We start from the raw sequence: 26,928 nt of genomic DNA, 5'->3' as shown, positions 1-26,928 counted from the left end.
CTCTGAACCAGTGTTCTATCACGCATGGCTGTTTTAGTGTGATGACAGGAATAGGGATTTAATATAAAATAGCACAACTATTTTCTTACATAAGACTTCAGCTAACTTTTACCAAACAAGAACTGGATATGAAATTATGACTATCAAATTCCTGTGTAGTAAAAAATTCACTTTGGTTAAATCTCTACACGATGGTGTCATAACCTATGAGTGATTTCTGTCTATGAGTTATCTTGATCCAATCGGCTGCTCCAGTCAATAAAATTATATCAGTAAACCTAAATATATTTTATTTTTAATTACCATGGAAGACTGATTTCATTCTAGAAATCAGTCATTAGAGAATTTTTTTTATTAACATGCATCAACACCTACATAAATCTTTAATGTATTGGCTTGTGTTTGAATTGAAATTGTTCTATGGACAGTATATCTAAACTTTTCCCTATATCAAACTAAATACGGTATTATTGTATTTGTCATCCCCCTAAACCTTGATTTCCACCAATGAGAATTCTTCAAAGTGTTTCCATGTAACGGTTTAGGAACACCTAATATGTCAAATTATAAGCTATAATTAGCTTTAGCATTTGATCTAGTTGAAATGAAAAGTGAAAAGGCACAACTACATATCATAGGTATGCAGTATGCCAAGTTTGAGAAATATTGCTTCTACTCTTTATAATATACAATCTACAAAAAGGGGCACAACTCTATCAAATGTTGTCAAAATCTCATGAAAGGCCAAAGAGCACAACCATTTATCATAAGGATATAGTATGCAAAGATTGAGAAATATTGCTTCTGTACTTTATTAGATCTACTTGACACAATATTCCGGACAGAATATCTGCAAAAAGGGGCATAACTCTACCAAATGTTGTCAAAATCTTACGAAAAGCTAAAGGGCATAATTTGATAAGGATATAGTATGCCAACTTTGAGAAATATTGCTTCAGCACTATTTTAGACACAATATTACGGACAGACAGACGGTCAGACAGGGTGATTCTATTATACCCTATCCCTCCCTCCCTCCCTCCCTTCCTCCAAACTTTGTTGAAGGAATATAAAAATATCAATTTTGATTTTTGATATTACCCAGAAATTCGTCAGAAAATATTTCAATATAGTTATACAAAGATTGAGGAAATAGCTTAATTGGCAAATTAAAATCTCACAAAATTCATTTGAAGCAAGACGTTTGACACTTCTGATGTACATTTTAATTAGTTCTGGTAGAATCAACAGGATTTTTAAATCAAGAGTTATGCTCATGAGTTACAACAAAACCAATAAAAATGTAACATCAGTTATTGATCTGAATTAACTTGACATAAAAAGAAACAGATTTTTTTCCCCATGGATGTCTGTTTCACTGACATGCACATCAAAAATGACAGCAAGTTAACCTCATAATTGACAATATGAAATATACACCATTATTTTATTTCTTTGTCACATGATGATCACATGACTTAGTTATCTGACCACTATAGTCATCACTGTCCTGCTCTTGACTATTACAGTTTTGTTGTGTGTATATAATCACCAGTTATCCATTCCTGGTTTGAAGTCCGTCATATAATAAATTATTTCAACTGAAATTTCTTGGTTCATTGTGAGTATTCTTTGAAATATGGCCGTTCACACACATACATAATAAAAATGCCAAATAGTATTTTGTAGTTGCTATTTTGTAAAGTTCGACCTGAAATATCCTTATTCTGCTTGGTAACTATGTATAACAGACACCAGGCAATGGTTATTTTCAAAGCTTTTGTTTGACAGACTTCTAAACTATCGTCAAATGTTTAACATAAATCCATACATCAGTGTATGTTCTATGTCATACTGTCAGACCTTTTTTAAAATATACATCTCAAAAATGATCTGTAGAGAATATTCTGTCATATTGACATCTATTTTGTAATACACATTCCCAGATGGATCTGTGGGCAATATTTTGTCATACTGTCAGATCTTTTTTGTAATCAACACTCCGTGATGGATCTGTGGGGAATATTCTCTGGCACTGTGTCATTAACCTTTTAAGTGCCTGTTAAAAAAAAGAGAAAAAAAAAAGATTGTAAAACATTTGTGAGAAAACACAACATAAGAATATTTACATACCTATCAAAGCAAAAACATCAAACAAATGGGACTTCCAGTACATACTCAGTATGGAGGCCTGGGATCAACACAATACTTCTTACTCGGTCAGAGGGTGGGCTTACCAGAGGAACCCTGGGTTTGACACATTACTTCTCACTCAAAGTCAACAGGTGGGCTTATTACAGAACCTCAGGGGGCCAACACATTACTTCTTACTCTGTCAGAGGGTTGCTTATTACAGGACCCCAGGAGTCAACACATTACTTCTCATTTAAAGTCAAGGGGTGGGCTTATTACAGGACCCCATGGGTCTACACATTACTCCTCATTTATTGTAAAGGGATGGGCTTATTACTGGACCCCAATGGTCAATCAAATATGATAAGTTTATAATTTTAATAAACAACAATTAATATTTGTTGACTTATCACCAGGATTTTTTTGTCGATAAAAGATTTTAAAATTCTGAAATTACACAGCAGATTACTGACAAAATTTTCATCTGTTTCATCCTGAGGAATTTGTGTTCTATTGTTAAGAAATATTTACCTGTATGTACTTTCTCTGAGTTTCATCGTTAAGTACATGGGCGACATTCCTGGATGAGATTTTCTCTCTACCAGTACGTGCGTGGATACCCACCATAGTTACTCCAATGGGCCAAGGCGCATTGCCAATTGCCATTTCCAGGTAGGCATCATTCGCCTGAAAATATATCAGTATTATGTATATATATTAAGTACATTTAGAAAATATTTTTTATTTCATAAAAATTAAATTCTGATAATGGGGATAAGAATTCATTCAATCAACAGAACATAAAGCAAAAAATAAATTTGTTAAAATTAAGAAGAAAAATTTGAAATTTCCTATTACTGTGAAATCATTCATTTTTGCATCAGATTTAATTTTAGTTGATATCATGTGTAATTTCAATCCATGAATTTCATATATCCATGAACTGCTAAAATAAAAATAGAAGATTTTTTAAAGTTTTAAAATTAAGTGCCTTTGAAAAAGTAATTTTTTGAAAAAAATTCACAACATTTCAGTTTTCTTACAGAGATCAAGGTGTTTTAATTAATTTGAAATCATTCACATTATATTCCAATTATTACGAAAAAGAAGTCCAGGGCATTTAACTTTTTAGTCATACTTAGTCACACTTACTTCAGTCAATATTTATAAATGGTAGAAAGCCATAATGTGATGAAATTAACGGTATGACAAAATGAAACATTTTTCTTCGGGTGGGCTTATTAACAATATTTTTCAGCTCTTAAGCTCCTAATTATAAATAAGTATATATGACTGTATAAATATATACACAATAAACGCTGAACTATTTTATGGTAAGTAAAAAACATTGTTAAGTAAATGTTAGTGACAAGTACAATTCTGTCTGATAGCCATAAAGTAATGTAATTATCATAAAGATCATATAAAGGTCATGTAAATATTGTTTAGTAATTTAATAATCATAAAGGTCATTTAAATATCATTCTGTAATGTAATAATCATAAAGGTCATGTAAAGGTTATATAATTATCATTCTGTAATGTAATAATCATAAAGGTCATGTAAAGGTTATATAATTATCACTCTGTAATGTAATAATCATAAAAGTGAAATACAGACTATAATACATGTTACCTTAATGTAATCTCTGTCCATTAAAAATTTCAAGATGTCCACCAAGCATTCTAAAATATCTACATCAATTGTCTGCAAAAAAAATCACACAAAATTTCATTTACTGGTACCTCATAATTGAAAATCCATAATTAATACAGAATTTAATGATGATGTCAAGTTTTTCAAAACAACTTCATTGTTACAATTCACTGTCACCTCACGACCATTTTCACTTTCCCATAATCTTACCCAAACAATTCAGTAGGTAAATTCTGGATTAAAAGGGACAATGTTTTAGGAATGATCTACTGTTATTTAATTTACCTTAGCATTACATAAAACACCAGGAATTTACCAAGTATCTATTGAAATATCCAGTAATCACACAGACCTTTAAAATGGCCAGGGGACATAATTACATCCTTCAGATTTGAAATATTGCAATTGTTTTCCTTGACTTTCACATCAACAGACTGATGTAAAAAATGCAACTAGGTTTTAAAACATTTACCTTTAAATGATTTTGATAGATAAGAAAAGATTTTACTGTAATTAAAACTGTTAAAAAAAACAACATTTTAATAACTTAACACTGTGGCCTGGTTTACATTTCTGACAAAGATTACCAACAGCTAAAATCTACAGCGTTGGTTACAGTTCTTACAAAAGCATTCAATAACCGGTTTACAGTTCTAACAAAGATTACCAACAGCTAAAATCTACAGCGTTGGTTACAGTTCTTACAAAAGCATTCAATAACCGGTTTACAGTTCTAACAAAGATTACCAACAGCTAAAATCTACAGCGTTGGTTACAGTTCTTACAAAAGCATTCAATAACCGGTTTACAGTTCTAACAAAGATTACCAACAGCTAAAATCTACAGCGTTGGTTACAGTTCTTACAAAAGTATCCAATAACTGGTTTACAGTTCTGAAGAAGAATAAATAGCTCAACACTATGACCTCGGTTATAGTTTCAAAGAAATTTATCAACAGTTGAACACTAGAGCCTGGGTTGCTTATTAAGTTTTGATCATTATGTTGAACTCTTGCAAAGTTTGATCCTGAGCCTCAAATCAGTAGTTACCTTGTGTTTCAGACTCCGAAACAGTGGCTTGAGGTAGGACACTGTTTGTGCATGGATTGCACTTGCTTCTTTTCCTGTCCTTGACCTTTTGTTATCTTCATCTCGACAATTTAGATCATCACCCCATTTTTTAAGGATGAACTGAAGGAGAAGGACTAAATGTTAATATAGTTATCATCAGAACAAACCTGAACATCCATTTCTAAAAATGTTGTATTCTAGTCACTGTTTCAAAACACGAAAATAATTTGTATTAAAAGATTACTTAAGAGTCTTTTGTAATTTTTACCTTAAACTTGAAAGGGAAGATGTATTGTTTTTACAGGCTTTGAGAAATGTAGTAAGATGGAGTTCCAATCATCACATGATGAAGAATCTGATGTTCTCAGAAAAAAGTTCTGAAGGAACTGGTGTTCTATTAACAGGAAAACATCCTGAAGGAAACTGGTGTTCTATTAACAGGAAAACATCCTGAAGGAAACTGGTGATCTATTAACAGGAAAATATCCTGAAGGAAACTGGTGTTCTATTAACAGGAAAATATCCTGAAGGAAACTGGTGATCTATTAACTGGAAAATATCCTGAAGGAAACTGGTGTTCTATTAACTGGAAAATATCCTGAAGGAAACTGGTGATCTATTAACTGGAAAAAATCCTGAAGGAAACTGGTGATCTATTAACTGGAAAAAATCCTGAAGGAAACTGGTGATCTATTAACTGGAAAAAATCCTGAAGGAAACTGGTGTTCTATTAACAGGAAAATATCCTGAAGGAAACTGGTGTTCTATTAACTGGAAAATATCCTGAAGGAAACTGGTGATCTATTAACTGGAAAAAATCCTGAAGGAAACTGGTGTTCTATTAACTGGGAATCATTTTGAAGGCAACTGGTGATCTATTAACTGGAAAATATCCTGAAGGAAACTGGTGATCTATTAACAGGAAAACATCCTGAAGGAAACTGGTGATCTATTAACAAGAAAACATCCTGAAGGAAACTGGTGATCTATTAACTGGAAAAAATCCTGAAGGAAACTGGTGATCTATTAACTGGAAAATATCCTGAAGGAAACTGGTGATCTATTAACTGGAAAAAATCCTGAAGGAAACTGGTGATCTATTAACAAGAAAATATCCTGAAGGAAACTGGTGATCTATTAACAGGAAACATTCTGAAGGCAACAGGTGATCTATTAACTGGAAAATATCCTGAAGGAAACTGGTGTTCTATTAACAGGTCGACATAACCTGAGATGTTGTGAACAAATTTCTACATTTGGCAAATTAATTAAACTTCGTATTTGATATCATTCATACTAATATCATCAAGTCACCCCAAATGAACCATATAAAGTTGACAACATTCAGAACATAAAATGATCAATGTGTAGAATTTATTAATATTCATTATTACTTTATCAAAATATTTTGGTGGCAAAAATATGGTAAACAATCAATGCATTATTTTACATAGATAAGTCAGCACCAAATACAATACAATGCAGTAGATGCTCCCTGAATAAATGATGAAAAATAACAACGGGCAATAACTCCTCAATTAAGCAAAAAGAGTTGTGGTTCTAGTACAGTTCACTTCTCCTTATCAAGATCTATCTACCTAAGAAGTTACAGGTTGATACCTCTTATAGTTTTTGTGATATGCTCTGGACAAAATTATCCTGGATGGACAGACTGACTGATAAACAGACGGACAAAGCTGTGACTAAATGCTCTTCCTTTGGGGAGCATAAAAAAGGCCTTGACATTTACTTTAGTGATAGTAATCCTGGCAAAATAAAATAATATAACATGCTGACATATATAATTCATATAGCACTTTAAATGTATATTCTAAATCATATGTTGTTTGTAGAAATCTTGTCAACAGGACTGATCAGCCAGTGAAAGGCCGATGCTACCATAATGATATGTGTGTATGAGAAGAATATTATAATATCCACAGAACCATTTAAAGTCTACATGATATTCTGGTAACAAAACTGGATGTTGAAAGAAAGTCTATTGCATTCTTAAAAAAATAATTTCGAAAGCCTCATTTCAGGATACTAAATGCCAAAATACTGCAGCATTGTCTTTGTATGGGTACTTACCTTTAAAAACCGTAAAATTATTTCTTGATCTCTATCACTGCCATTTTTCCCTATTTCATCACTCATTTTCTGTAAATTTAAAAAAGCAAAAAACGACTGATATGATTTGCTACACACTAGTATAAACAATGTCATGTTTTTAACTATCAGCGAGTCAGACTTAATGTTGAAATGTAATTCCTAACATCTTCTCCAGATTGTCTCACACCAATAATATATCAAAATTATATCTTTGATGGTACTCATATTAAGTAAATCAAAATCAATTTTAGAACCCCAGTCAAATTGTGTTTTCTTTTTCTGAATTATTTCCCAAAGTAGAAACATTTTAATGGTGAAACTATGACTTAAGTATATTTGGTCAACAATTTCTTTTATATGATTTAAAAGTTGACTAGAATTATAAAAGAAATTACTTTTTATATATATCTTGAAAATCCACAATCTTATATAAATGTACCTGTTGTTTTGAATTCATCAAAAAATTGTACAATAATTTGATAAAACTTGCCTGAACAAGCTCTAAAATATCTCGCTATATCCTGGTCACAAATGTAAGATTCTATTTATCGTTTAATCAATACTGACAAGACACCACCATTAGTGAAAACCTTTCAGTCAGTTTCATTTTAACACAGACCAATTTACAAGTTTGAAGATGCATGTTTTTCCGTACATAAAACTGGCATTAAAGTTGTGATTTCAATCGTTTTTACACATGTACATGGTTCCTGATAGAACAGGTTATTTATGTGGTAACAATACTGATGCTAGAGATGTTTAAACCATGAAAAATGTTTTGAACTTTAGTGTAAATGGTTCAGGGTTGACAACTAATTAAAAGGCCATTAAAGCTATGAAGACTGGTGTGTATCAAGTATATTATAATAACTCCAAATATTAAAATGACAAAGTTTGCTGTGACCTTCACCTTAATGTCCTCTTCCGTTGTTCCATCGTCTCTCACAGCTACATTGTTAGACGACTGCCCTGAACCAGCGTTGATGATCTCGTTAATGAATTCCTGATCTACTCTGTCCATGGCAGCTTTGAAGTCATTCTCATAACCTTCACCCTGGATAAAAAATAGAATTCTCATAACCTTCACACTGGATAAAAAATAGAATTCTCATAACCTTCACCCTGGATGAAAAATAGAATTCTCATAACCTTCACACTGGATAAAAAATAGAATTCTCATAACCTTCACCCTGGATAAAAAATAGAATTCTCATAACCTTCACACTGGATAAAAAATAGAATTCTCATAACCTTCACACTGGATAAAAAATAGAATTCTCTTAACATTCACACTGGATAAAAAATAGAATTCTCATAACCTTCACACTGGATAAAAAATAGAATTCTCATAACCTTCACACTGGATAAAAAATAGAATTCTCTTAACATTCACACTGGATACACTAAAGAACTTTTATAAAGTGTGTCCTGAAGAGCCTAAATGGTTTTAAAAAATGAATTAAGACATTTATTATCCATTAAATTTCAGTTACACCATCATCAAGTACAAGTTATTTCCCTTTCAAATTTTTAAAGTGATATGTAGAAAAATATTTGTAATGTCTTGTATGGAAACATAAATAAATTATTTTATGAGAACAAAAAATAGGCAGTTGCCAGGTGAATTTGTGGCTTAAGACTTCTCTTTCTCCTTCAAGTAGCATAATCATTTACCTGTGATGTTTCTTACTTTTGTTTAACTTTAAATTAAAATTGTTGACACACACTACATGGAATTCGGTCTAAATGACAACAAAATAAACCTTTTTAATGTCTGGTTCAAGCATCTCCAGCTTCTTAAGTCTCTGGAAGGCTTCATAGTCATTTTCACCGAACAGTCTGATTGGCTCGTTTCGTTCTCTCAAACGCCGTATAACCTACGTCAATCAAAAGAGACGGAATAATACCTACATCATTTGTTTGTGATACATCAATCTAACCAGTTTAGAAAGAACAAGGATTATCTGCACACTAAAAATCTTTGATCTCAACTTTGTATCATTTCACTGGAACAAGAGTCTAGAATCAACTATAAGGCTTATACTGTAATGATGATAGTACATGGAATTCCAGAAATATTCCAAATAGTACAAAAGATGGTTCATGTGTGAAAGCAATTTCACAAAAAGACATTCTATAACTAGAAAAAGAAAACATTTACAGATGGAAAAGGTAACAATTCCACACCTGAAATTCCGATCTTAATATTGGTAACATATCAATTTTATATGTACATGAAATTGATCTTTCTTCACAATAATATGTATTCGCAATTTATCATTCAATATCAGAGAGATCTATTTCACTAGTAATTATCCTACATGTGAAGAAAAATTGATTCATACATTTTACGACAAGTATTTACAAAAAATAAAATTCTTGAGGGTGGTTAACATTTCCTAAATCAGAGATCGCAAAAACTTGAGGAATTTTTTTTTGTACACATGAAATCATTGTAAGTCATTGATCATTTTGTCACTGAAAATCCTAGTGTTCTGCTTTCAAACTCTTCGAAGTCCTCCATTTCTTACTTCTTTCCTGGGAAGTTGTGGTACTTTTTCTTCTTTGTCTTTTGTTTTATTGTCTTCCTTGTTCACTACTACCTAGAAATAAAAAATCATGTTTATAAACTGACACCTTAAGGACAATACACATAATAAAGATAATTTTTCCTACTTCTCAATTTTTTTCTGGCTCTGTATACATCAAGTGTTATCTATGATATGTAGATTGTATTTAAGCTAGTTAGATTTATGTTATACCTGAGATGATGTTTGTTGATCTTTGCTAAGCTGTTTATGTCTTTTCCAATATTCATCTTCTTGTTTTGCTGCCAAATCTCCACGTTTGAAATACTTCTTGTTTGGAGCCTGAAAAAGAATTGACAGTCCAGTGACAAATGAAAAGATCTGATATTTCTAAATATAAAATTTGCATACTGTGTAAACATCTTTGAAGACCAAGGGTTTTGGCCACAATCTTGCATTATGTCACAACATGGCATACTTAAAGGCCTGTTACTGTTGTTCACATATGTAGTAGTTCTATATAAAAGTTCTTCAGGATAAAAATCTGAAAAATTACACAACATTTTTAGAAAACAGGAGGAAAAATATGCAACTATCAACCCTACACAAAATTATACAAAACAAAATGTTCATAAGGAAGAGACCTCCTTTGTTAATCCCATCACACCAGACATGCACACTGAAGTATGCATTCATATATCAAACGCAGAACACTCTTTCAGTTCTATAAGTATTCAGCTAATGAAAAAAAAAACTGTCTTCCCCTAGAACAACCTCTGATTGGAACTCTCTTCATCTAGACAATTCAACAACTTCTAGTTTTCACCCTAGGTCTCTCAACTAGATGAAATTATAATGTGCTCATGATCATTACATGTATGTAGAGGTATATCTGTCATAACATCTACTGTCTGGTGTAGGAGCCAGACTTGGTATTGACATAAGAGATGTATCTTCTATATATATATTTGTAATATAATGTGCAAATGTAAGGTCTTTTGGTTTGATTATCATAGTCAAGGCAGATTGTTGTTTAGACAGCAATAGGGACATGTATACTCATATATGACAAAATTAGCAATAAATATAGATAATAAATATATTGAAGAGTTACCCCCTCCCCTTCCCATAGGTGTTATCTATGATTATCACATGTTCCTTAAACTGGAAACTGTACTCCCGTGGAATGATAATTTTGCTCAACCATCTCTTGAAAATTTCATCAAGAGATCTAACAACTGTTGACAACTGTGTGACACTAGATTTAAATTGATACAAGAATATATATCTTTATTCATCTTAAGATTGTCTCATGGTCAAATTTAGTATACATGTAACTTGTAGAACAAGTTAATTTGAAATTCATTATTTTGATTAGGAAAATATTCTGGTGCCAGATCTAGAGAAAAGCAACTATATAAATAACTTTTATAACAGAACTAGTACTACACCGACAAATCAGACAAAAACACATTTAAAACATCAACCAATCAATATACTAATACAAAAATCAACTGAAGAATTTCATAAATTGGGCATGATTCCTGCTATTTATTTCACATTCACATTCACATTATATACATGTATCAATGTATAGCCACGTACATTATCCTGTATCAAAGATAGCTGTGCATTGTTTCAGTAAGATTCCTTAATCATTACGTTGTCATCCTGCCAGGCTTTGCCATTTTCATATTATAATATAAGACTATACGTGGTCCTGTGCTCGGACAGAAAGAAACGGGCTGACCCATCTGGCTCATGACTAGACTAACAGCTGGGAATCAGTGATACTTATTTTGTTTATTATCGTAAAGCTTTCTGCTGAACATAAATAAGGACGACAGTTTGAAACTACAGAAAATGGTACTTACCATTATATCATTGTTCTTCTCCAGTTGTCGCTTTTTACGCTCAATTTCTGCTTTTAAACTTTTGAGATCCATCTTTCTTTCGACGTAGTTTTGTTATCATCAGCGTAAAATTCTATTTTGATCTGGGATAGGAGATATACGTATGATACAAACATCTATCTGAGGCAGACTTCAATGGGGCGCTTTCTTTTAGCAATGGGACTGATTACTTCAAATCAGTTTTCCACTTGCCTGAGAAGAAAATGGCAAGTGGGAATTAAAATTACATCTTAATATAAGGTTATTACTTTATTTTTCCTTGTATATCAACTTATGTGTGGTGTTATGATATGTGTAGTGGCTTTATAAATTTGTGAAATTAGTCGCCTCAACATCATAAAAGAACGCATTACACGTGAAGATGGGAAAATCTCACTGGAGTTTGGCTCTTATGATAGGTTGTTTATATGTGGATGTGGTTTTGCCATATGAAATGACAGTCGCTACTTGTAATCTATGGAATGTTATGTTCAACTGGAACGTCAGAAAATACAGGATAGCACAAATGGTAGGAATAAGCATATGCTTGTCTCCTTGTATAATTCTGAACGATTTCTGTACTGTACAGTACACGTTAGTGTTCTGACGACGTGAGGGGTGACCTGCATCCCCTCAGTGGGATGGAACTGTCTGTAGCGGTGAACATTTGATAATACTAGTTTTAGAAACGGCTTCAGGGCCTGACATTGGCTTATCCTACTTCTAGCATTTGAAACTTGTCCAGAAGCTGAAATGAAGAATTGTGGATCCACCTAGATTTTATTTATGTCAGACTAATTATGAAGTCTGTTAAATGCCATAAAATTTATTGTGTAGCCTTACACTATCCCTAAACTCCTGGGGTTATCATGCCTACTATTTTTATGAAAACCCACAGAGGGATCTTTAGTGTGCGAGAGTGGACAATCCTTACACAGAGTACAAGCCCCACTTACCTGCTCCTGCTGTGTTAATAGCGTATTGGGTCAAGAGCTGTTAAAAGTTTGTTGAAATGAATGACCTTGTCCCACATTCATGGTCATGTTGTGGCTGTCTAGACTGAATATCATTGTGGTCATTTTAAGTAGCTTATAGAAATTTCTTAAATAGATGATTTAATGTTAGATTTGTGAATGATCACAGTTTGAAATCTTGATATTGACTATTAAACACTTTGGTTTACTAGTCTGACGCTCAACCGATCAAGCTAAAGTTCTCTCTAGCAGAGTGGTATTTTTGCGGCTAGTATTTTACCGGGGTTACATACTCTTCTTCCTGGAAATAACTCGTCCTCTAGTTTCCAAGAGTCATAGTGATGTCTGTGAGACAATAATACATATTATTCCTGAGTCCCTCCATGGACGTCAGTATAAAAGTGGTGAATTTATTCTAATGCCTCTGCTAGGATTTGAACCTTAATAGTCTGATGCTCAACCGATCGAGCTAAAGAGAAGTTCTCTCTAGCTGACCGGTAGATTGTGGCTAGTATTTTACATTCATCCAAAAAGTCTTTTGAAAATGAACCCATGTAGAGTATGATGGTCACATTACTAATTAAAAGACCTGTACAGTGTGCTGATGTTAAGCGATTTGTAAGCACTTCATTTTGTATTAATGACTGATACCAATTTTATAGATCAGGTTTTAGAGATTATTACAGGGTAATTGATGTATTAGTGACACCACACTATTTTGAATTAATGAACAGAACCATCACTACATGTAAACTGGATGCTCTGACTTACATAATTTTTGTTGCTAATATACAGTGAACACTCTATACAGTCTGGTTTTTGTCAAAGATTGGAAAATAGATTTCAATTTTTTGGGTGAGTAATTTCTTAAAAATTGCACTTAATATGTGCATCTTAACTATTTATTTTTCTCTCTTCCATTTTCTGGTGACAGATGAATGATCTGACTAATAATGTACATTTAATCTCTTGTCAAACAGATAAATGATGCAAAACCAGATGTAGTGACTTTCCAAGAAGTAAGATTCCATACCGATGGAGGCAGAAACCAGGTTATAGAACTCCAGGAGTTACTCCCAGACTACAAATGGCGATTGTTTCGTGAAGCCAACAAAGTTCAGAAACCCAAGGGAGCTAACTGGCCTGGCTGGGAGAAAGAAGGTCCAAATTTCATTAAACTATTGTACAAAAATTTAATGCATTTAGGGAAAAAATGATAGTTTGGTTTATCTGCTGTAGATACAGAATATAAAGTTAATTACATTTATGTTAATTGTTTTGTCTTGTTTGACTGAATAGTTTAAGATGATTAAATAGATTGAAAATATTTCCTTTAGTTTGACTTAAGATTAGTATCATTCCTACTCAGGGGATTGATATCAGTTCTTGAATATGTTTTAAATATTTTTGGCTGGGTTGCACATAGTGAAAATCCGGGTTAAAGTATGGTGAATGTCGGGCAGGGAAAAGGGGTACCAGTTTTGTAGAATCAACTCCTCCTAGAGTTTTTGACGTAGAAGCTTGAAACTTTGTATGCTGTTCATATATATGAAACACCCTCAACTGTCTTATAAATACCATATAGCATTGCACTCATCCAGCAACCCAGCCAGTTGTGGCTTTGCCCCATTTTTTATAAAGACTTTAGCGTAAAACCAAAAAGAATCAATCAATTTTCTGAAATGGTTTATTTTCTAATATTCTTGTATATAATATAACATGTTAAGGTCTACCTTGTTAAAAGATCTGAAATTTAACGATTGTTTTACTCCAGGAATCGGGATTCTGAGTCGTAAGCCAATTACGTTGTTCTCTACACACACGCTGCCACATGTGCCAGGACCAGACACCAATAGACGAGTTCTCATCTTAGCTAAGATCTTCATCAGTCCCCAGATTACTGTCCAAGTTGCTGCTCTACACCTGTCATACGACCGCCATCAACAGTGTGGAAATACCAAGTCTGTGATTGAACTTATAAGAGGTATAAAGAAGTCTTCTTTAGAAACGTTGGCTGGTTTATGGTGAATTTATCCTATAGTGCTGTGTTCAGATTTTAAAAGATATTACCAGAAAAATCTTTCGGAGGAAGTGGGAAAATATTTTATTATTAATGATGGATCTGGGCCTCCAAAACCTGATGAGCAGGGTCCAGTTGGGGATATTTTGTCAATTCTTCAAAATCCTATGAATGATAGGATTTTGCCCAACTTTGATCTGAAGCATCCTTGCATGAAGGAGTCTTAATTTGGTATGGTATGATAGGGCAAATAAAGGTAAAAAAATTTTACTCAGGGTGTAGGGCTTCTTTCGGGGAAGGGAACTCAATTTTGTATGAAAAGTTGATCTTGGTCCCTGGGGCCAAGTTTGTTGTGACGCAGATAAGTTATTTGGGATATGTATTTCAAGTTTGGGTGTTTATCACAGATGTGAGGAATTACATCTTTGATTTGCACTTCCTGTTAGGTCAAAGTTGAGATACTGAGTAAACATTTCTTTTTATTCTGTAAATTACAATGTTATAATTTAAAAAAATCGCAAAAATGATATTGTAATTATTAACATCTACAACATCTAATAAACACATCTACTTGAGTTTAAGGTTATAACAAGTTTCATAGAAATCAGCATTACATTGTAATTGTCATCTGTATACTTTCTACTTAGATCAGGAAAGCTCCTCTGAACATTTACGTAGTGTTGTCCTGGGCGATTTCAACACCTACAATGACTTTGATTGGCCAGTGAAGATGTTTACATCACCCAATCAGAAGACACTTGATGAATGTCGCATACAGGATGTGAAGTTCCTGAGTTTGAGGGGAAAGTCACCGTGGAGGGATGTTTGGGAAATGGTGGGACATCCCAGTGCTGGTAGAACCTTCAGTAACATGGTATCCATTTAATTATTAGTTAAAGAAGTTACCAAAGTATTTATTTATTTCCTTGTTTAGCGAAAAAAAAGATTTCTTGTTAAAACAAGACTTAAAGTGTGTTTAAGTACCGTAACTATGGCCTGATGAAATACTCATATATCTTCACATTTTTCAAAAGTGAAAATTTTTTAAAATTTTCAATTTATGTCAAAAATTGTTTCCATATTAGATACAAGTATAGATAGTTTAATTCTTTACAGGCTGTAGATAAACTGTGGTGTTTGTGTTACTGTAAGTTTAACATCTTTAAGCCTTGATTTCACAAGTTTATAATGTTTATAATGTTTATAATGTTTATAAAGTTTATAATGTTTATAATGTTTATAATGTTTATAATGAAAGATATGGGTTATTTCTTTAAAGAATGCTTTATCATATTTAAAATAATGTCATATACTTTAATTTGTATGTGTTTAAAAGAAAAGTCTCCTTTTTAATGAAGGTCCTCAAGGGTTTGTAACAGTAGGACGATGGCTTTCTGTAAATAATTATTTGAAATTTATCTACAAACCTCATATACATACATGTGAGGGCACTTTCAGATGGCTTTTTTCCTCTAAATAGGATAATTTGATTCATATTTTTATTTTACAGCCAACTCCTGGGTTTGAAAGTAGACCAGACCGTATTTTAGCCACCTCAAATTTTGAACCACATGGGGTTTACCTTCTTGGAAACGGTACCGCATACAAAACTCATTACTATCAGAGGATCATCACCGAAAGGTTCCGAACTCTCCTTCATTCTTCCTATCTGTCTTGGTATGGTGTAACTGGGTACTCCTGTTTTCAGGATTGTGGCCCCCGTGGGTACTGTCGATGTGGATTGTGTGTAAAGGGAGACCACCCTGTAGGTTCAACTTGTATGTCACCGGATTGTGATGAATGTTCTGGTCACATATTTATTTTTACTGTGATATTTGTAATTTTCATTATTTTCACTATTATTCATTTATTTTATGCTATCATTTGTCTCCTCATAAGCGGAGCTGATTTTAAAGGTGAAGCTGTTTTTGCTATTTTAGGATGCAACTGTTGTCTATGTAGTCCTGATAACTTCAAACCTCTCAACTTTAATAGCCGGAAATTCCGAATATTTCGTGGTCTGAGTAAGTGGCCACTTTTCCGACTTCCACCATATATTCTATTTTTTATGTCACTGATCAGTGCTATTTCATTAATGACCGTTGGGTGGTGGAATTTCGGACAGAGTCTTGGTACGATATATTCAGTAATGGATGAAGAACTCTTTCCTTCTGACCATCTGATGGTTGTTGCTAAATTAGAAATTAAAGAATCTTCCTGATTCTAAAACCTATCCTTATAACTTCTTATTTTAACTGCCATGTTATAGAATGTTTTTCAATTTTATAAATTTCACAAGGGAGTCCCATTTATGTGTACATTCCTCCTGGTGATAGCTGATGAAATAAGTTCATGGTTTTAGTTCAGAGTGTGAAATTGTGGAAAATATTGCTGTCTCTATACATTTTATTATTCTACTCAGAAGCTTATTCATCTTGTTACTTATTCATGTTTAATTACGATGTTGGAATGATAAACTATGTTCCATAGACTTCAAGAAATTGTTTTAGTCGATGATTTCATAATTATACTTTTAGTAAAAGAATGAAGGTATTTGAGTGAATGTGAAAAAACCCCAATTACATGTGTATTTTTTTTTCTGTATCCATCCTGCAATAAGTGCAGGGTTTGGGTCAGTACTTCACACGGGCTTATTAAATAAAGAAACAACAGTGGTTTATTATAACTTGTGAAGTACAATAAAAAGTCTATGCTTATGGGCGTATTGCAAATTATGAATTTCATATCAAACTCAGGTTTATTCCCAGGCATGGGCTTATTATCAGGCATAGGTTTATTCCAAGACATGGGCTTATTATCAGACACAGGTTTATTCCAAGACATGTGCTTATCATCAGACACAGGTTTATTCCAAGACATGTGCTTATCATCAGACACAGGTTTATTCCAAGACATGGGCTTATTATCAGACACAGGTTTATTCCAAGATATGTGCTTATTATCAGACACATGTTTATTCCCAAACATGGACTTTATTACCAGGCATGGACTTAAGACTGGGCACAAACTTATTACCAGACATGGGCTTATTATCAGACATGGACTTAAAACCAGAAATGGACCTTAAAGCAGACATAGACTTATTACCAAACACTGACTTATTACCAGGTATTAACTTACTGCTGAATATATAGGATATTAAATGTAATACTTTGTTCACTTGTTTTCTTGGCACTACTTGTATCTACTGGTTGGTTGGTCACTTGTTTTCTTGGCACTACTTGTATCTACTGGTTGGTTGGTCACATGTTTTCTTGGCAATACTTGTATCTACTGGTTGGTTGGTCACATGTTTTCTTGGCACTACTTGTATCTACTGGTTGGTTGGTCACTTGTTTTCTTGGCACTACTTGTATCTACTGGTTGGTTGGTCACTTGTTTTCTTGGCACTACTTGTATCTACTGGTTGGTTGGTTACATTTGTTGTTGTATAATTCTTGTAAAACAGAAAAAGTTGTTTGTTATTTGTGTTGTTTGTTTAATTTACACTTGTCAACTCTTTTTACTGATATTAAGGTACTTTGATGTATATAATTTGATATAAATAAAAATTAAAGAATAATCAAGTCATCCACTGTTTACTTTTAATACACAGTAAACAAAAACAACAACCAAAATGAATGTATAAAAAAGGATTAAACGTCTAAATTTTGATATTTTTTAATATTGCTACATGTGCTGGTACAGTGTACTTACTCTCACCTATTAGTCAATACCACATCGTCTCTACTTACGTGTGGGCAGTTGTTATTTACACTTCAATGTGGAGATAATCACAAAAACAGACAGGTAACTTTAAGGTAAAACAGACAGGTAAATTACAGGTAAAACAGATGAGTAAATTTTAGGTAAAAAGGCAAAACAAACAGGTTAAATTACAGGTAAGACATACAAGTAAATTATAGGTAAGCCACTCAGGTAATTTATAGGTAAAAAAGGCAAAACAAACAGGTAAATTGCAGGTAAGACATACAGGTAAATTATAGGTAAAAAGATAAAACAAATATGTAAATTACAGGTAAGACAGCTAGGTAAATTGCAGGTAAGACAGTCAGGTAATTTATAGGTAAGCCACTCAGGTAATTATAGGTAAAAAAGGCAAAATAAACAGGTAAATTACAAGTAATACATATAGGTAAGACAGTCAGGTAAATTACAGGTAAGACGGTCAGGTAATTTATAGGTAAGTCACTCGGGCAAGTATAGGTAAAAAGACAAAACAAACGGGTAAATTACAGGTAAATTATAGGTAAGTCACTCAAGTAATTTATAGGTAAAAAGGCAAAATTACAGGTAAGACATACAGGTAAATTATAGGTAAGCCACTCAGGTAATTTATAGGTAAAAAAGGCAAAACAAACAGGTAAGACATACAGGTAAATTATACGTAAGTCACTCAGGTAATTTATAGGTAAAAAGACAAAACAAACGGGTAAATTACAGGTAAGACATACAGGTAAATTACAGGTAAGCCACTCAGGTAATTTATGGGTAAAAAAGGCAAAACAAACATGTATATTACAGGTAAGACATACAGGTAAATTATAGGTAAGCCACTCAGGTAATTTATAGGTAAAAAAGGCAAAACAAACAGGTAAGACATACAGGTAAATTATATGTAAGTCACTCAGGTAATTTATAGGTAAAAGACAAAACAAACAGGTAAATTACAGGTAAGACATACAGGTAAATTACAGGTAAGCCACTCAGGTAATTTATAGGTAAAAAAGGCAAAACAAACAGGAATATTACAGGTAAGACATACAGGTAAATTATAGGTAATCCACTCAGGTAATTTATAGGTAAAAAGGCAAAACAAACAGGTAAATTACAGGTAAGACAGTCCGGTAAATTAAAGGAAACAGCTAAATGAGACAGGTAAATAACTGGTTAAGCAGACCGATTAAGTTCAGGTAAACTGATAGGTAAATTAAAGGTGAAACAGACAGGTAAGCAGATAGGTACGTTAAAGGTAAATTAGATAACTTACATATTAAATATAAAAACTCTACTAACACACACTCGGCAATAAATACCTGATCTATTCAGAAGGAACGCCCAACATATATCATGGAGCCAGATATTTTACGGATACTAATAGGGAGGAAGCAAGAGTACCATCTATATAGAGACCATTGGAAAGCCTCACCAAGGCACGGCTAGACCTAGTTAAATTCCGGGTAATCACTTTTTGTTTGTACTCGCAGTCATAATAAAATATATTTAAAAATATGTGATCGGCAGTATTTCTTATACATTCTTTTTATAAAACTTTCAGTTAAAAAAGATCGCATGTTCATTATTAGTACGGACTGCCTTGCTTCGTAGTAAATTTCCCATTACATATCGATAGACCGACAAGTCTCAAGTTAATCACACTGAACGGCCTTACAGATCTCGTTGCCCTAATCATGGAAGAGAAATATATTTCACCATACATGTAAGGCGCAAAATTGCGAGATCAACGAAAAATTCAAAATACATTTTTGTGGGAAACAGCACTTCAGGGATTCGCCGCAATATATGTGATTTAGCAACCCAGGTAACCCACGATCCAAGTAATTCACAATCCATGTAACCCATGATCCAGGTAACTTAAGTAAACCACGATCCAGGGAACCAACAATACCTGTAGCTCATATCTAGGTAAGCTACAATCCAGGTAGCCCATATCCAGGTAACCCGTTTGCTTCTCGTCAATTAAGTTTATTGAGCTCTGACCGACTTAGATAAACGGTGGTATCTTTCAATCAGCTTCAGTACAGGCAACCACGTTTCATCTCCATTTTGTAATGAGATAGGTTGTAACGAGAAAATCGATGAAACCAGTCAACCTCCGCGGCTAATGAATTAAATATGTAAATATATTGATGTAGAAATGATCCTGTTTAATGTTTCTAATCATGTTTGTCGTTTATAAATAATTGCGGTGCAAACTCGATCAACCGGACCGGAAGTAGGCACAATTTATGACGTCACAGAAAGCGCGCTTAGTTACCGTCCGGTCCACAACCAGAGCCATGCTTGATGTGTTAAGATCTCCCGCTAAATTAATGTAAACAATGGTGAAAACACGGAAGACTAGATTTGAAGCGGCGATCATTGAAGAAAAACAATGGAACGTGTGTTCAAAGTCAGACACTGCTGAGAAAACTCGGAAATTCCGTGAGTAGCATTTAACTATTTTATATAAATGATTAAATGTACGTCTCTCATTCAACTACATACTCTAGTATCTACCTCGTTTATGAGGTAAGAAATGGAATGAGACATCTGTTCGGTTATATGGAAATATATATGTAACCATCATTTAATTGACTTCCTAATTCTTGGGTAATTGGCCATTAGGCCTACGTTCAAATATACTTTTTTCGTGATAAAATTATCCCATGCAAAATTGATGCAACAACTATAATGAAATAAGAAATTCAGAATTCTTTACATATATATTTTATCATGGATAAAAAAGATTTAATAACTGGTATAAGTGGACGTGTGTTTGAAATAGGTTTATTAAATATAGAAGTGTTACTGATATGACAGTGAATTTACACGTGTATATAATTGATGACAGTACTACGTGTAGTGAGAACAGAATTTTCTGCTGATCATGACCCGCAGCGGCTTGTGTGTTCCACTAACCTATTAATGGAGTACTTTGACATGATCTCGTGTGGACGTAGAATTAATTGACTTTAATTACTGATGTAGCTACTCAGACGAATACACTGTATATCAGTACACAACATAAACAACCAACTTAAACTTCATTAGTTCTGTTGATATACAAAACAAGTATAAAAATTACACAAATTTAAATTAATAGTTGAACATTCAGTGATAAAACCATTCTGAAATAAAATAGCGTAAATTAGATAACAAATAATGTGTCCTTGTTGTTTGGTGTTTTTCTTACTAGACGTGCACCATAAAAAGTAATAAATTATCGATAGTAAGATTTATATAAAATATAACACGGCCTAGTAAATACGCGAAGGAGTTTAAATAACAATTTTATTGTCTTCTTAAATGACCTCGTAAAAACACGAGTCATCTTGATTTCCTCAGTCAGTTATGAAAAAATACTTTGTACGCACCACACAAATTTAGAATCGACTGAACACTGCAAAAAGAGTACGGAGGAGACCCCTTCATTTGTCTATGTGACACGTCTTTGGGTCTATTTCATTTTAAATAAAATTTAATTTTCAGATTAAGTAAGTATGAACTGGAACATCTGATTTTATTTGATTTTTTTGCTGACTTACTGATGTTTTGTTGGCACTCTGTTGAATCGTTTCAGTGCTTGGGTTGGCACTCTGTTGAATCGTTTTAGTGCTTGGGTTGGCACTATGTTGAATCGTTTCAGTGCTTGGGTTGGCACTATGTTGAATCGTTTCAGTGTTTGGGTTGGCACTCTGTTGAATCGTTTCAGTGCTTGGGTTGGCACTCTGTTGAATCGTTTCATTGCTTGGGTTGGCACTCTGTTGAATCGTTTCAGTGTTTGGGTTGGCACTCTGTTGAATCGTTTCAGTGCTTGGGTTGGCACTCTGTTGAATCGTTTCAGTGTTTGGGTTGGCACTCTGTTGAATCGTTTCATTGCTTGGGTTGGCACTCTGTTGAATCGTTTCAGTGCTTGGGTTGGCACTCTGTTGAATCGTTTCAGTGTTTGGGTTGGCACTCTGTTGAAACGTTTCAGTGCTTGGGTTGGCACTCTGTTGAAACGTTTCAGTGCTTGGGTTGGCACTCTGTTGAATCGTTTCATTGCTTGGGTTGGCACTCTGTTGAATCGTTTCAGTGTTTGGGTTGGCACTCTGTTGAATCGTTTCATTGCTTGGGTTGGCACTCTGTTGAATCGTTTCATTGCTTGGGTTGGCACTCTGTTGAATCGTTTCAGTGTTTGGGTTGGCACTCTGTTGAATCGTTTCAGTGCTTGGGTTGGCACTCTGTTGAATAGTTTCAGTGCTTGGGTTGGCACTCTGTTGAATCGTTTCAGTGCTTGGGTTGGCACTGTTGAAATGTTTCAGTGCTTGGGTTGGCACTGTTGAAATGTTTCAGTGCTTGGGTTGGCACTCTGTTGAATCGTTTCAGTGCTTGGGTTGGCACTCTGTTGAATCGTTTCAGTGCTTGGGTTGGCACTCTGTTGAAACGTTTCAGTGCTTGGGTTGGCACCCTGTTGAAATGTTTCAGTGCTTCGGTTGGCGCTCTTTTGAAACGTTTCAGTGCTTCGGTTGGGGTCACTTCGGTGTAATGTTTAAGTGCTTTGGTGGAGATCTGTTGACACATTTTGTTGAGGTAGCAGTACACAGTTTCTCGGTGTGGCCATGGGTGATTTTTTTGCTCATTAGATTACCCCATTATAAAGGTTTTAATTAAAAATGAAAAAAAAAATCCTTGCTAAAATTGGTCCTGTCATGTTAAAGTGGACAATGTGGGGTTTCATTTTTTTCAGGATAATATTTTAGCTTTGTGTTGGAGATTACTATTTGGGCAGTCTCGAATCTGTGTCTACGCACCAAAAACTAGCTTTACAGGAAGTGAAATTTTCATAGTGTTTACATGTGGTCATGTTATGAAGAATTTCCGAGTTGGAATTTGCTGAAATGTAAGTACTTTGTTACCACGACAGTGTTGTTGATTGTAAGATAGGTGATTAGAATTAAATTTCTCCTAGAAAGTTGTAGTGTTGGATTGGAATTAGCAGTATTTTTGCATTTTTAGCATTTTTTCAGTAGGTAACCATGACAATCAAATGTCAGAAATCAGAGGAATTTTTTTTTTTACACAAATTTCATCTCTCTACTGTTAATGTAATTGTTATACAGTTTATAAATATATATACATGTAATGATGTATTTTTCATAACCAATCTGCTATACCTGTATATCTCAAACATGACAAATAATTTCAGGAAAAATGCAAATTAACTGTTTACTGCTACCTGACATCAATGGTACTCAGACACAAAAATTGCGTTTGATAAATACGTTCTGATGACGCATGATGTGTTGACATACAACATTGGCTTAGTTGCCACATCATCGGCGCTGAGTAGACAGGACACTCCCATGACATGTTGTTAGCGGGTCGGCATTGCATGTTCACCACATAACACAAACTTTGTTGGCGCAGTTACAATTCGGCTCATTTTTATTATAACACATTGGTTACCGTCAGAATCGTTTAGAACAACTTCAGTGATCTCATAGAGCTATATTCTGTATTTTTAAGCTCAATGAAACTGGACGTGTTTGATGCTTATTAGTTTGCCTGCTGGTTCCGTTATTGTATACATTGTTCTTATTTGGGAACGTGACATTACTTATTCGGATTGACCAAGGTTTAATTGGCGGGTGTCGTCGATGAAACAGAAGACGCTTACTCTTTCGGCACATCTGATCTTATTCTTCTTGCACCTTTTCAGGAGTCTCCTTGTAAATCCTTCTTTTGTTCAAATTTTGCAGTAGTTTTATTTAATTTGATAACAAATTTCTTTTGGTGTCGGGCCATCAAACATGGTTAGTATAGGGGACGAAAAGTGCAAGAATCCTTTACTAGTGGTGAGATCAGGGGTCAGTGCTGGAATCAGACTGGAATTAGAGGTCAGTGCTGGAAAAGTGCTGAAATTAGGGAGGCAGTGCTGGAATTAGGGGGACAGTGCTGGTAAAGTGCTGGAATTAAGAATCAGTGCTGGAAAAGTGCTGGGGTTAGAGGGACACTGCTGAAGAAGTGCTGGAATTATGGGTCAGAGCTGGAAAAATGTTGGAATTAGGGATCAGTGCTGGAAAAGTGAAAGAGTTCCCTCACGAATGTATGAGAAGCGCTGGAATGCATGCCGTACACAAGCAGTACCTCCAGTGAGAGGAAAGTGAATAATGAACTTGAGTCCAAAACGGAACACCTAAAAACCTGCTGAAACTCTGTGCTGGGACTAGTTCTTTATTTCATAACAAATAGAATATACGATGACATGTTTGACTGTTCAATGTAATGTTCTTTTTGTTACTTTGTTCAAATTAAAAAAAAAACAACATATTACACCCCTATTCACTGCAAGTTGGAACAAAAAGAAAAAAATGCTCCTGGAAAACTGAGAATTATGGCCGGGAAAGTGCTTGAATCTTGGAAATAGGAAATAGGGACATGTCATGTTATAGCAAGAAATAAACCTAGTTCAAACTGTCACAATTTCTGCCCGATATACACACTGTCAAAACTGGTTACATCAATGATTTTATAGACGTACAAGAAACATGCCCGACGTGATCGAACAGTCAGTGTGACCGGGTTGTCTATATATACAGGTGTGTCTGGTCTAACATGTCAATACCAACTTGCATTAATACACAATAAAACTGCCGTAAAAGCTGTGACAGGATAACAACAGAGAAATCACGACCATTAACGATTTGAATATCAATAAACGACTAGACAGAAATTCTGCAGCGTACACGTGATTTATGGGGTGTGTTTTGGTTTTAGTTGGCAGACAGCTATATATCGGCATCATAAACAAAACATGGAAATCACTCCTTTTCTAAATGTAGGGGAAATAATGTTGATTCTTTTTCACAAAAGCGAGCCCTTCCGGAGAGATTCAAAGTAGATGTCAAGGTTCTTGCTTCCACGAGATCGTTTAAAAAGTTCCACTATTGTTTTAATGTTTTCATTTGATTTTGATTTCAGCTATCCGCAATGCCATGGGCGAGTTCATTGTCCCGACAGGGGGGAAGGCACTAACATCACTGGGTAAGTCGAAACGGATGACAATTGCAGGTAGTAAATAGGTTACAAAATATATGCTGTGGCGCGGCGTCCGTCGTCCGTCGGTATATCCTTCGCCTATCCGTCCGGCATCAGCATTTCTATGTAAACGACTTCTTCTCAATAATTTACAGACTAAATGTCGCCGCATTTGGCTGGTGGGTTACTGGGATGAAGCCCAGCAGTATCTGATGAGCTAATGACTACAAATATATAGCCTAGCGATAGAATATATAAATATGTGATTTTCTACGTATTTGAGAAGAAATTATAATTCTAACCAATGAGTTCCTTATTCCATTTATATCTATACACAATAACTAATTAACGTAGAGTTGCTTCCCTTGTGCTATATTGCAATGTTATTGTATAATAACTAACGGTATCCTTTATGTTAGTGTATATTGTCTTGTATCGCTGTGATGTAACATGCGTGAGAGGATTAAACTGTCTCTGCCTGATGGCCAGTCCCTTTGTCATACATGTATTTATTTGTCAATAGAATTATTTGAAAATGAAATTGAAAAAGAAATGACATTGACCCTGATTCAAGGTCACGTGGACCGAATTTGTTAACATATTTAAACAATTTCTTCTGACTAACCATAAGGCACAGAAGCACGGCATTTTGCTGTCAGGTTCCAAGGATGAACTCTGACAAAGTTTGTGATAGATTGGTGAGGTTCTTATTGACTGGATGCCAGCAATGTACTTGGTCAAAAGTCTGACTTGTTACCTGTAGTCACGGTGCAAATGATTGACTGCAAAATTTCTGATCAACACACATTTTAAAACTTCTCAAGTTCCACAAGCAGGATTTAACTGAAACTTGCCTCTAATGATTGTGAGATGGTCCCAAATATTGCTGTTTTCCGGTTTGTACAAAATATCCAAGATGGTTGCCATGGCCTCCATCTTGAAAAACAAATTGAAAAATAAGATGTGTTAATTCAGAAAAGGTCTTGTCACAAGGAACACACATGCTAAATATGAAACCCATAGCTCTTATGATGCAATAGTTATGGCCAATGTTAAATTTATTTCATGTAGATCGAAGGTCACGGTCAAGGTAAAAAAGTTTGTTACCACTGTCTTGTCACAAGGAACACACATGCCAAATATGAAACCCATAGCTCTTATGAAACAATAGCTATGGCCAATGTTAAATTTATTTCATGTAGTTCAAAGGTCACAGTCAAGGTAAAAAATTGTGGTACCACTGGAAAGGTCTTGTCATAAGAAATATACATACCAAATATGGAAGCCCTACCTCTTACAGTTCAATAGTTATGGGTAAGGTTGAAGTTGACAACAGACAGACAGACAGAGCACAAAAACAATAGAAATTGTTCAGTTCCACCATTATCATTGAACTGATAATAGATGGCAGAAATGTTCAGAAGTTCGAGTTAACAATTTTTTTCCACCTTGTCATATGATTTTTAAAAATTGTCAAAAAAGAAACTTGCTGCGAACAAATAAGGTTAAACTGTATTACGATCTTCCTGCTAATATTTATCAGTGTTATTACAGACAGGTGTTGATATAGTCAGACTGTTCAAGCCCCATGGACCTCTTGTTCAGCCATCACATTTTAATTAATCAATTATATGGTGTTGTGTATTAAATGACTTGTTAGATAAATACCTCTTTGCACCTGAGTGGTTTACCAAAGAACAGGTAACAGTACATGTGATGTCCCTGATGGTGTGGATTACCACACCTGTGTATTAATTACATCCAGGTAACAATACACCT

The 26,928-nt window shown here is 34.2% G+C and overlaps 2 protein-coding genes across 2 annotated transcripts; one reads left to right on the top strand and one right to left on the bottom strand.

Annotated features, from left to right (window-relative positions):
* Positions 1-1,203: 1,203 nt before the first annotated feature.
* Positions 1,204-11,452, bottom strand: LOC132562671 (pre-mRNA-splicing factor 18-like). Its single transcript, XM_060227426.1, has 10 exons — positions 11,374-11,452; positions 9,734-9,841; positions 9,503-9,574; positions 8,735-8,848; positions 7,882-8,025; positions 6,951-7,019; positions 4,839-4,979; positions 3,769-3,840; positions 2,665-2,820; positions 1,204-2,059 (listed from the first exon to the last, which is right to left on the bottom strand). The coding sequence occupies exons 1-10, from the start codon at positions 11,443-11,445 to the stop codon at positions 1,970-1,972; spliced, it is 1,038 nt and encodes a 345-aa protein (XP_060083409.1). The 5' UTR covers positions 11,446-11,452; the 3' UTR covers positions 1,204-1,969.
* A 321-nt stretch (positions 11,453-11,773) lies between these two features.
* LOC132562661 (uncharacterized) lies at positions 11,774-17,968 on the top strand. The gene is made up of 5 exons (XM_060227417.1): positions 11,774-11,920; positions 13,346-13,526; positions 14,140-14,349; positions 15,033-15,259; positions 15,896-17,968. The coding sequence occupies exons 1-5, from the start codon at positions 11,774-11,776 to the stop codon at positions 16,604-16,606; spliced, it is 1,476 nt and encodes a 491-aa protein (XP_060083400.1). The 3' UTR covers positions 16,607-17,968.
* Positions 17,969-26,928: the final 8,960 nt, after the last annotated feature.

This window comes from Ylistrum balloti, unplaced genomic scaffold (assembly GCF_031769215.1).
Source record: "Ylistrum balloti isolate Yb309-2 unplaced genomic scaffold, AGI_CSIRO_Ybal_v1 Utg371478, whole genome shotgun sequence".
In the NCBI taxonomy this organism is placed as follows: domain Eukaryota; kingdom Metazoa; phylum Mollusca; class Bivalvia; order Pectinida; family Pectinidae; genus Ylistrum; species Ylistrum balloti.
The sequence above is the reverse complement of the archived record's forward strand: the minus strand, read 5'-3'. Positions and strand labels throughout refer to the sequence as shown.

Coding starts and splice junctions, on each gene's coding strand:
- LOC132562671 (XM_060227426.1), bottom strand. CDS start 11,445: ATGGATCTCAAAAGTTTAAAAGCAGAAATTGAGCGTAAAAAGCGACAA. Junction 3,841..4,838: donor TTCGGAGTCTGAAACACAAG/GTAACTACTGAT, acceptor TTTTTTTTGCAG/ACAATTGATGTAGATATTTT. Junction 2,821..3,768: donor TGGACAGAGATTACATTAAG/GTAACATGTATT, acceptor ATATATTTTCAG/GCGAATGATGCCTACCTGGA.
- LOC132562661 (XM_060227417.1), top strand. CDS start 11,774: ATGGGAAAATCTCACTGGAGTTTGGCTCTTATGATAGGTTGTTTATAT. Junction 11,921..13,345: donor AATACAGGATAGCACAAATG/GTAGGAATAAGC, acceptor CTTGTCAAACAG/ATAAATGATGCAAAACCAGA. Junction 15,260..15,895: donor GTAGAACCTTCAGTAACATG/GTATCCATTTAA, acceptor TTTATTTTACAG/CCAACTCCTGGGTTTGAAAG.